The sequence below is a fragment of the Engraulis encrasicolus genome, chromosome 11 (assembly GCF_034702125.1).
Source record: "Engraulis encrasicolus isolate BLACKSEA-1 chromosome 11, IST_EnEncr_1.0, whole genome shotgun sequence".
NCBI classification, from domain to species: Eukaryota; Metazoa; Chordata; class Actinopteri; order Clupeiformes; family Engraulidae; genus Engraulis; species Engraulis encrasicolus.
The window spans coordinates 19,052,329-19,064,303 of record NC_085867.1 but is presented as its reverse complement, the minus strand read 5'-3'; the positions used below and the strand labels follow the sequence as shown (position 1 = coordinate 19,064,303).

General features: G+C 43.2%; 2 protein-coding genes across 3 annotated transcripts in view; one reads left to right on the top strand and one right to left on the bottom strand.

The window, feature by feature from the left end:
* Positions 1-1,089, bottom strand: part of LOC134458834 (putative cytochrome P450 120) — an 83,462-nt gene extending 82,373 nt beyond the window's left edge. Inside the window, exon 1 of the mRNA XM_063211240.1 lies at positions 731-1,089. Coding sequence (XP_063067310.1) covers positions 731-920 — 190 coding nt within the window. The 5' untranslated portion in view covers positions 921-1,089. The remainder of the gene's footprint in view (positions 1-730) is intronic.
* A 961-nt stretch (positions 1,090-2,050) lies between these two features.
* The window catches only part of si:dkey-247m21.3 (5-hydroxytryptamine receptor 4), a 67,474-nt gene continuing 57,549 nt past the window's right edge, over positions 2,051-11,975 (top strand). For both annotated transcript variants that reach the window (XM_063210141.1, XM_063210140.1), the window contains exon 1: positions 2,051-2,194. The gene's annotated coding sequence lies outside the window, so the exon portion shown is untranslated. The remainder of the gene's footprint in view (positions 2,195-11,975) is intronic.

Genomic DNA, 11,975 nt, shown 5'->3' with positions numbered 1-11,975 from the left:
GTGTGTGTGTGTGTGGGGGGGGGGGTTGGGTTATTCTTCGGTCTAAAATGTAGGGCTTTGGAGAGCCCTTGCTGGGCGCTGAGAAAGAGGTAGAGGGGGGGGGCACAGAGTAATATATAGCCTAGGAATTGGTGGTAGTGTATTAGGGTACAAGTTAGGGAACAAATGTGTTCTATATACTACAGTAACTACTCTAGTTAAACACATTTCAACAGTGCCTAAGCTGGTGTATTCTGAGTAGGCAGCCTAAAGATTTTTCCCTCAACGACATCAAAGGGGGGCAGTGAATTCACAAAGCCTCTGGCAGTGGGTCATGGGTACTCTACCCCGTGACAGCAGTGCCTCACATCGCCATAATCCAAAACGCAGCTTATGTCTGATGGAGAAAAGGGACGCATACAATTTAAACAGAACGCAAAGCACCATTACAACACATGTGTAATAAACTAACAACCTACTTGACCTGGGTTCACCTTTTATTAGGCTACAACCAAATGGCAGTACTAAGCAGACGGATAAGGCAAAGTGAAATGCCCTGACTCACACACTATGGCAGGCACCTTTAATAATAATAAAAACACTACGGTAGCTTAAAAGTGTCTGCGTCTCATCAACGCATTACGCTGCAATAACGCAGCGTCATAGCAACACCACATCCACACACTGGTAGCCTGCTTGCAGGGTAGTTTCCACAAACAACCCAGACAGCCGTGCAAAGAACGTAACCTACCGCAGAGGAGTTCTTTCATCCCTTGCACGGAGCACACGAACGATGTTGATTTGTTCAGAAGTCTGGCTTGAAATATTCGACTGTTGTGCTTCTCAATGCGACGCTCACAAAAAGTTATTGGGTCTCGGTAAAATTCGAGAGACTTGTCACCTAGGAGTGATATCCCCGTAGATCCCGGTAACTTGGACATCCTTCACGACACACGGCGAGTCTGTTCCACCTGATTGTCTTCGTCATGCACGTACAATGAGTTGGCAGAAGCGATAGTTTACGCACAAAAAATATTCTGTAGCCTAGGCTAGTCTACAAACAGTTTTGAACTTTGGCTTTGATCCGTTCACGCCAATCCTTTCATTAAAAAACACGGCCACTTGGCCGCTCTGGGATACAGGAAGTGACCTCCCAAGGGGATGATACGGTTCGGCTGCGCACCGGGTAGCTACATTGCGCTTAAAGGTCAACTCGGTTCTGACGAGATGGAGAGTGTGCTTTCAGAGATGCAGGGGCATATTTCGGTCTAATTATTAGCAAAAGCTTTCTTCGTTTAACCTTGCATGTGAGGACATCTAGCGTTGAACCAACTGTGTTTTGCAGCTGGTAGCCTAACGTTGAACTGACCTGTCCAAATAACAGAACATTAGGCATAAAACACATGTCGGTGTTTTATATATTTTATTTTATTTTATAGTCATATTCTCTTCTTTAAAGACATGGGTCTTCCCCTAACCTTTTGTACAAGGATATGTTGTATACGCTTAAGCAGGATATAGGCCCTTGCCTACCACCAAGGACATGCACGAGCGCACTTCATATTACAGCAGCAATATACCAAATGAAAGCGCACAGAAAAACCTGTCCAGTTACTCTGTGTGACAGAGCGACGTGTGGGTTGAAAGAAATACACAAACTCGCCTAGACATACAGATCGAAGTCAGGCGCTAGGGGGAGAAAGTCATTATTTACTGTAAAGGCCAGTGATGGTTTATGAAAGCAGGGCCCGGGACAATTGACCCCTTTGCCCACCTTTTTAAAGTGTCTTCCTTCACCGATTCTTTGGTGCGCTTGATAGGCAACCCCAAATGTCCCCACAACATTGAAGAATGACAGGCATACAGAAGAAGGGGGCATCCATCAAAAACACCAATAGAAGAGAAGGAAAGATCCGTAAGTAGGCTGTATGAAGAGAGGTATGATGGCTATGCTAAAATTCCCACAAGATGGCGCACTTGACATCTCTGAACACCGAGTACACCACACATGCAAACCTCGAAATAAGGTTCAAGTCAGTCTGTGGAACGCACGCCACTCTCTACCTGCTACACACGGGGAAGCTCATTTAAAGCGGACCCTGGCTGTATCAACTGCCAAAATGCTCTTGATCCGTTTCAAAGTTCCAAGTAAATATGAAAATTCATGCTGATTCAACGCGGCCATGCCTTGTCAAGTCCCCGTCTAAAAGCACAAGTAAGTACATTTTGATAATTAGAAACTATGTCATTTAACTAAATTGTGAGGAAATCATTTCAGTTTCTGAAATCATTCTGCTGGTAAATGTTGTGGAAGTTGTTTATAGGCTATTTGAGATGAGGCAATGGAGGGACATTAACGTTTTGTGGTAGGGAACTATACACTTGAAAATGAGCCTTGAGTGCTCAGTGTCAAAACTTTGTCTGACAGACCGAACGCATAAACAAACAGATTGTGGTCTCAGCTAAATGCATTTGGCTCAAGTGACAGATTTAAAGTCCTTAACTAATGGAACATATTTCCCTCTACCCATGTTTCTTTATTTTTAGCCTAATGGTTTATTTGGCTACTGACTACTTTTTTAATTCGCATAATGTAAACCATGACAAGAGGTAACCTACTTCTCATAAGACCCTAGATGTGGCTGTATGAATGCAAATGTTCTGACAGGCATAGAATAGCGTTTTGCGTTTTGGTTACCTGTTGCGTCGCAGTTGTTTCTACACAGCAGAACACATTTCGGCCAGGGCATAGAGTTGTCGTGTATAATGACGTAAATGTAGAAGGTGATTTAAAGCTTTGAAGTTTTGGCTCATATTAATGAGCATGCAAGATTTCTCCCCGCCATAATGTGTACATTTTATCCATGGCGTCTTCCGCAAACTTGCCAGGTTGGTGCGCCTGCAAGGAATCTTGTTGCGCATTTTCTGCGTTGCGATAAGTCTGTGCAGTCTGCAATTCAGATTGTATGGTTAAGTCACACAAAACTGCGAAGGCAGGCCATCTACCTATTTATAGCAGTACTTATCTTTATTCTATCATTACAAACACCAGGGGTTTCAGTAAGTAGCCTGCGGGACAAGATATGAGATCTTATCTGCGCGTCTGGGGTGAGAGCTATGTTTGTTGATACCTTGTTTGGCGTGCTTTACCTGCGCATTACCAGTGATCTTTCGTCAGCATGACATCCTCCCTGAAAGCAGCTAAATTGAAAGTGGCCAGTTGAAGGGGTAGGCTGCTGTTGTTGACCATCCATGTGATGCGTTTTATGACGGTATATGCTGTTAGAAAAAGCACTTAAGATATCTTTAGATAACATGCTCAATGTTTGTCACACCAGGTCAATCTGAAACCTCTGGAAGAACTCAAAGAAAAGACATGAAGGGAGAAGTACAAATAAAATTAATATTTTTCTTAGACAGCAGTGAAAATGCCACATGCGTGCCCCCTTCAAAAGAAGAACATCTGAGTACACCAAAGGATGCATGCATGTAAAAGATGGTCACACATGTAGGCCTACTGTATGTGTATTTGAGAGGGAAAAGTCCCAGTGTCATTTTCAGTGGCATCCCAATGGCTGCTGAGTGACACTGCAGGCTGGCCAACACCAACAGCCATTAGGGATGGTACAAACCGCACCGAAAACCGAAACCGTACAATTCACACACCATACCGAACCGTAAAATGCAGTCCGTGGCAAACCGCAATTCATGTACTACCCAGAAAAAAATATGTAAAACAGAGATTCTAGGAGTATCTTTCAGTCTCTCTGATTAACACATTAGCATATAAGACCAATCAGAGGATGACACAATTAAAATCACACCATTTTCACATTATAAGCCTATACAAACCATATGTAGGATATTTAGTCATAAGTCTGATTCTATTAGCCTCTTGAAAGAGGGCATTTGGAACGCTCAGACAGCGCACATCAGCTGACGACAGCTGATTCAACTTGCGCATCATCACTTTATAATTGCAGTTATATAAATATGGTTTAATATTCCCAGTGCACCATTTATCATGAACTAACAAAAAAAAGAACCGTCGAGATCCGAAAACCGTGACCTTGACACCGTGATATGAACCGAACCGTGAATTTTGTGGACCATTCCACCCCTAACAGCCATGTGGTCTAACCCTGAGTCATCTATCGTGACAGTCGGGCAAATGCACATTTCACTTCTTTCCGATCAAAGCCAGAGGAAACCGCATCACCATGGCACTTGCCTTGTGCTTTTGCTGTTGCACTCCATTCCTTTCAATGCACATTGTAGTCTACTGTAGGCAGTGTCAACCATCGATGTTCGTCTGCAGGGCCGGCGCCTACAGCTTTGGCCAATACTGTGACAAAGTTATCTGAAAGGGCCCCCGCCCCAATGCGATGTACTGTGTGTCATGAGCGGGCCCTCTCTCCTGGGTCCTGGGTCTGGGACAGCTGACCTGTTTGCCCCTATCTGTCGACTTCCCTGGTCGTCTTGCAGACACACAGCTCCACAGAGCTCCCATCTCCTGTGCAGAAATTACTCTTTCAAAAGCCATTATGATCATCATACTGCTTTCCGTAGTCCAGAGGCCACTTTACCCACGCAAAGGAGTGACTTTTCTGTGGTGCTTTGGGCTCCACTGCCTACTACCAGGGAAGCTGATGGGGGGTTAGTGGTCCTGGGCCCAGGGAGATGGGGGCCCAGAATTGCGGCCTTATTACATTATATGTATTGGGATTGGGGGGCCTTTCAGATGATTTTGTCCCGTGCCCGGCCAAAGCTGTCACCGGCCCTGCCTGTTACAGTACCACTACCACTACTACTGTACCGTACGTGCAACCCCTGTGTGTGACATAATTCATCTGACCACATGGAAAATTTAAACGTCCTCTGAAGTCTAAAGTTGAAGTTGTCTGGTGGCGTTGGAGAAAAACATCCCACACAGTAAAGTCTGCAGTGTTAATTTAACACTTCAGAGAACCAGATGAACACTGATGTGTTCAATTAAATCTTCCAAGTGTTGTGTTAACACTGCGAAATGCACGGCACAGTTCTCCCTCATGCAGGCATGGCACATCTCTTTAGTCCGTCTCCACAGATGTTCCCTCGTGATTACCACGGTCCTGTCAGTTTTACTATTCATCGGGGAAGAAGATGTCATTTCATTTCTATCAGACGACGGGTTTTTTTTTTTTTTTTACTACAGAATTCCTCCTCACTAGGGCTGTAACGATACACTCAACTCATGATTCAGTTCGTATCACGATTTTTGACCTACGGTTCGATACACCCCACGATTTCTGAAATGTATCTCCATTGAAGTTTGGAAACACTATCACATCAAATCATAAAGTTGTTTTCTGGACTAATGAGTAATAAAACTTTGAAAGGGCGTATCACGATACTGCCTCCTTGTATTGCGATACAGTATCGTCAGAGAGAGTAGAGAGAGAGAGGTTCCATTGGCCCATTGTTTCCGGGTTCTATTATTGGGGGGGAAATCCCCCTTTAGGCAGACCTAGGCAGACCTGAGGACTGTTCTATTCAATGCTAGGAGCATTATGACACGCCCCTTTAGGCAGACCGGAACCTGGTCATGTTAGGTGCCCATAGAAACCTATTATGTTGGCATATCTCTATACTTAAAGAATCTCTGGTATCGTGACTCTGTGTGTATCACGGTTTCTCGGTTCGATACAATATAGCTATAGCCCTACTCCTCACATCATTATTTCATTAAAAAGGAGGGTGAGCATGCACACACATGCTGGCAGCGTTTTTATTGTTATGGTAATGGCAGACAGTGCCAATCTTCTTTTCCATTTGCAAGACATCATAACGGCCGATGAGCGTCCGCCTCTGTGGGCCAATGATAAGCAATAAGACGTGTTTCATGGGATGTTATTAAATGTACAAGTGTTGTAAAAAAAAAAATGGAGGAAAAAAAGCGCCGTGTGATTGTGTGCCACTGGCACTCTGAACAACGGCTTCACGGTCTCGTCAAAAGTCTGATTACCTTGAGCGGGCCGAGCTATTAGGTTACAGGAATAGTTGTGTGTGGGGGTGGAGTACAGATGTATTTGCAGACGGTAACAACTGTGATTTTCTTGCGCCCCCTCCCTCCCTCACTCTTTTCTTTCTCTCACTCCATCCTCTTGAGAAAGGTTACAGGTAGAGGGAGGAGATGGAAATATACAGTAGCCCACATGCAATGGCAAAGCCTCAACTTGTATGATATGAATGCACATTGCACACACACAGTAAAAATGCAGGTAACACGTTATGTTAATGGTTCACTATTACAGTGGATCTACCACATTAGGTTCAGTGTAATAACCAGTGTAACAATATTTAATACTATGTAATACCAGTGTAACGCCATACTAAATATTGTTAACCTGGTTATTACACTGTACCTAATCTGGTAGATCCACTGTAATAGTGAAACATTAAAATAACGTGTTACCAAAATGCTGTGTTAATTCAACACTCAGAGAGCACTCTGGGACCAAATGCACTCCGGAAGATGTCAAAAGTTAATTTGAAAGGGCCTCAAACACAATACATACAATGTAATGAGTATCCAATTCTGGGCCCCCTCTCTCCCTGGGCCTGGGAAAAGTGCCCCCCCTCCACATCCCGTCAGCTTCCCTGTCTCTAAGTGTTGAATTAACACTGCATGTTTTTACTGTGCTGGACTGCTGAGCTCACTCTCCTCCACAGCCGCTCTTGAAGTAGTCCTCAGACCAACAGCACAGACCAAGCACCGTACAAGACACATCCAAAACTGTGCTGGATTGGGGAGCTCACACTCCTCTTGTTGACGGTGAAGATTGTGCACATCCCAGGAAAAGGTGCAGGACAAAGGCTGACTAGCAGGGTTAGTGTGCGGACTCCTCGCTCCGAAAATTGAGCTCACACTCCTCCACAGCCCCTCTTGATGATGTCCTCAGGCCACATCTTACAAGACACACATTTAAAACAAGTGGTGTTGTTTCTGCCTCAATCACTTGTTTCCTCCTCCCCAAGAGTCAGCTCGGGTTAAAATCATTGTCTTGGCTCCAATGATCTGTCCGTGAGCACTCCCAGCTGAAGGAGAATGGGCAACGCGCTGGGCTTGTTTGTGTTTTGGTGTTTGGTGGTTACGAAGTAGCAACAAGCTACAGGATGTTGTCCGCATAGGAGTTTATTTTCAGACCCATGAAGTGCGTGCCGCACATAGGTTTGGCTATTTGCTGAGTAAGGCCGTTTCGGCCATCTCTTCTAAACAATAGTTGGCAGCTGTTTTGGCAAACTATTGTCAGCCCAAATGAGTTTTTTCTCATTTGGTTGTTGCTTTTCAGTTCCAACAGCCTTTTTTTTCTCCGCAATATGGAAATAGCTCATTCCAGTCTTGGATCGTGCTGCAGAGCATGAACGTATCATGTGGAAGGCGTTTGCGTATCTTCGACTGAAAACCTAACAAACATGATATGGTCTTTCCCTGTCTTTCTCACTGAAACATGAGAGACAGTGCATAGGATGTCTGTGTTAGCCGCCCTCAGAGAGACCCATTAAGTGTAATTTTTCACCAGACGGAGTCTGTGTGGTGCTTTTGGCCCCTGCTTGGGAGTGAGCCCTTCTCACGTTGGAAGCAATATCTTTTTTTGATTCCCTTTTCAAAGACACTGAGAAGTGAGGGAAAAACAAAACCACTCATTCTTTCCGCCTAAATTCTTGTCACTTTTGACTCGGCAACAGCGGGCCGATGCATGCAGCTCTCCTTACAGAGACTTTTCCAAGGGAGCCGGTAATCAAGACTGTAATTTTCAATTTTTCATCTACAGCTTTTCTTTCTCTCTCTCTCTCTCTCTCTCTCTCTCTCTCTCTCTCTCTCTCTGTTTCTGTCTGTTTCTTTCTCTCTCTCTCTCTCTCTCTCTCTCTCTCTCTCTGTTTCTGTCTGTCTCTCTCTGTTTCTCTCCCTCTATCTCTCTCTCTCTCTCTCTCTCTCTCTCTCTCTCTCTGTGTCTGTCTCTCTCTGTTTCTCTCCCTCTCTCTCTCTCTCTCTCTCTCTCTCTGTGGCGGCAGGAAGGACAGGAGGCTGGGTGGCCGTGTTGGGTGGAAGGCATGCATAGTTATTCACACTGATTTCACAGGCTCTGGTTTGGCTCAGCGGAGACAGGGGTTAAGAGGTAGTAACAGCTGTATGGAAGACGCCGGTGTGTTTCTCTTCTCTTCTCTTCTCTTCTCTTCTCTTCTCTTCTCTTCTCTTCTCCTCTCTTCTCTTCTCTTCTCTTCTCTTCTCTTCTCTTCTCTTCTCTTCTCTTCTCTTCTCTTCTCTTCTCTTCTCTTCTCTTCTCCTCTCTTCTCTTCTCTTCTCTTCTCTTCTCTTCCGTTCTTCCCTGCTTTTGCTGGATATCTGAACAATTTTTCAGAAAAAGCTTGATTCCGAGTTTGTGCTGAGTATGTCTATTCTCTTCTTTTCCCTTCTCTTCTCTTCTCTTCTCTTCTCTTCTCTTCTCTTCTCTTCTCTTCTCTTCTCTTCTCTTCTCTTCTCTTCTCTTCCGTTCTTCCCTCCTCTTGCTGGATATCTGAACAATTTTTTAGAAAAGGCTTGATTGTGTTTGTGCAGAATTTGTCTCTTCTCTCCTCTCCTCTCCTCTCCTCTTCTCTTCTCTTCTCTTCTCTTCTCTTCTCTTCTCTTCTCTTCTCTTCTCTTCTCTTCTCTTCTCTTCTCTTCTCTTCTCTTCTCTTGCTTTGCATACGTATCTGAACAATTTCTCCAAAAGACTTAGGCCTACTTGTGTGTTTGTTCTGAGTATGCTGCTTCACAGCGTTGTTTATCTGAACGCCATAAAATGTTATTAATTAGTGTTCATGTTGGTTGCCCCATGGCCGACAGACACAGAGTCACCAGATTAAGAGTCGATCCTTTGTGTTGCCCTCTCGTGCAAGGAAATAACCATATGCACTGTAGTAGTCAATCATGCAGTACAGTGTACTCGCTTGTGTGCACATCTTTACACAATGCACATTATGACCACAGATAGCCTTGTCACTCTATATCCAGGCAACAGGCCAGAACTGAATAGGTCCATACGAATGTAAATATTGGACAGTATATACACAGCTCCTGTGTGGTCCTTATTACAGTATTAAGAGCTCTTGCAGTCAAGTGCCACACATTGAGGTCATTCTTTTCTGTAGGCTACCTGAAACTGGATAATAAATAACATGTCTGAGTGTTTGTAAAGAGGTATTTCAAAGTGGAGAACGTCTAATTTAATGATGAGCACAGATAACTAAACGTACGCAACTGCAAAAACACAAAGTATATAGCCTATAGAATTTCCGCCATCAGTATCTAACCTGCAACAGGTTTTTCCTGTACTTGAAACTGGATAATATCATGCCCAAGCATTTGTAAAGTGGGATTTCATTTCAAAGTGGAAAATATGTATCTAATTTCATGATGAGCAGCAGATATTAGTAATCTTACGTAACTGTCATAATAACATGTAAGTAGGTGTAAGTAGGCAATACAGAATCTCAGCAATGAGTAGGCCTAGGCTAAATAAACTGCAACCGTTTTTTCCTGTATCTGAAACTGGGGAATAATGAACAGAGGTGTCAAAAGTATTCACATGTAGGCTGCTACATAAGTAGTAGGGGTGTAAATAATAATCGTTTTGTAGCGATGCATCGATCCTACAGCCCACGATTCAATTAATCGATTCATACAAGAGAATCGATTAATCGGTTTTTGTTCTTATTTCACTCATTTTTATCATACAGCAATAATAATAGTGAGTGTAATAATGATGTTTCTCAAATAAAATGCATGTAGAAAGCTTTTGTTCAGCTTTTGTTCATTTATTACCATTTCACACATAAGCCAAGTCTGTAAAATAAAAAAAATAACTTTTGATTTGAATCAAGGAGCATTCGTAAGTATCAAAAATAATCGAATCGCCGGCCTAAGAAATCGATATCGAATCGAATCGCCACAAAGCCTCTGATTTACACCCCTAATAAGTAGAAGTATCAAGTCAAGTCAGTTTTTATTGTCACTTTCTTCATATGCACAAGTCATATAAGGAAAATTAAATTACGCTTTCTCTCTATACCATGCCAAGACATAGACATACAGACTGACTGTCATTTTACAGACTGACATAAAGCCAAGACAGGACAGGTAACAGTGATGGACTGGTAACCAAGTGATTAATACTAAGTACAGTACAAATGAACATTTAATATGTAAGATGTAGACAGAAAGATAAGATGAATGTAGACATTAATGAGACAATAACGGTGACAGTAGCAGCATGTTGTATTGTCTTATTGTTCAAGGACTGAGGTAGTGCAGTATAGAGTTAATGTCAAAACCCTGTTTCATGATAAGCACACCTATCACTAATTCCATGAGTCCATATAGAGTCTCGGCAATGAGTAGGCAATCAAAGTCTCAGCAATCAAACCTGCAACAGAGCTACTATGCAGTCTGCAGTTAACAAGCCGTTTTACCGTCTAAGGTCATTTCCGACGCACAAAGCCACCCATGAAATTGACTTGTAAGAGTTTTCCGCTCATGCGTGCGACTGTTTCGACTTTTCATATTCCCTCTCATCTCCGTGGCATGATAGGTTCACTTGGAGCGGATAGAGGGAAAGAGGGAGGGAGAGGAAGAGGAAGAAGAAGAGAAGGGAGGAGAGGATAAGGAGGTGGAGAAGAAGAAGGAAGGCAATGGAGAAAGAGAAAGGAGAGATATGAGAGAGGAAGGAGAAGGAGGAGGAGTATAGAGATGGGGAAGAAGGATGCTTTACGCTATATTTTTTTCTCTTGCCTTTCTTGCTGAGCATTGTGCATTTGTCCTGTCTGGTATGGTGTTGTCTGGTATGGTGTTGCTTGTCTTGCTATCTTGTTGAACTCTATTTGTCTTGCTTGCATGTTTTTGTTATGTCCTGCATATTTCTATATTTGCATGGTTATGTCCTGCATGTTTTTATGTCTCAATCTTTTATGCTTTTTGCGGATATGTTGTCTTTTGTGACTTGTTTGTTTCTGTCTGTATTGTGAGTCCTTGGAGTACGTTGTGCTTATTTTGCTGCTCTCTTGGCTAGGGCCCACTTGAAAAAGAGGCAACTGCCTCAATGTGTTTTACCCAAGTAAAATAAAGGAGAAATAACATTTTAAAAAGGAGGAGAAAGTATCATATCATGTGAGAAAGAGAAAAGAGATAGTGGAAGAGGAGGAAGAGGAGAGAAGGGCAGAAGAGGACCGAAAAGAAGAACATTGAGAATGAAAGTGTGTCTGCGTGAGTGTGTAAAGCAATGGTTCTTAACTGGAATGGTGTTGGGACCCACAATTAGGGTCCGAGCACCGAAGTGCAAGGGTCACATTTTCTTTTGTTTTTAAAAAATATATGTTTTTAGAGGCTTTTATGCCTTTATTTGATAAGACAGTCTGAGATGGTGACTGGAAGTGAGTGAGACAGAGAGATGGGGTGGGATCGGGAAATGACCCAGGCCGGACTCAAAACAGGGTCCCCGTGGGCCCCCCAGAGCCCACAATTTTCCATTCAATTGTGACCTAATGTGTTGGCGCACTACTGTCGGTCTGTGAGTGTTTGCATGTGACAGAGGTCGGTTGACCTCAAGTTCTCAAGTCCAATTATTCCCCAATCAAAAATACCCTAGTAACACAGAACGTAAAGAGAACGTTTGACTTTTGGTTCTCTAAAGGTTGGGGTTATTACCAAACCAAAATTTACCACTTAGAAACGTTCCCTTTGGTTACAGTAAAAACCAAGCAGCCATTGGTTCCGGTTCGGTTCTGGATACGTTTCGGATACGTAATTTTTGGTTCTGTTTTGGTTCTCACTGGGTTGCCAGGAAAGTTTAATTTAAGTTCCCAGAACGATATAAGTGTGGTTCCCATTCCATTCCCTCGCCGTTCTCTCACCGTACCTTTATTGCTTTTCATGTTTGTTCCCTCATCGTTCCCATATGGTTCCCATAACCTTGATG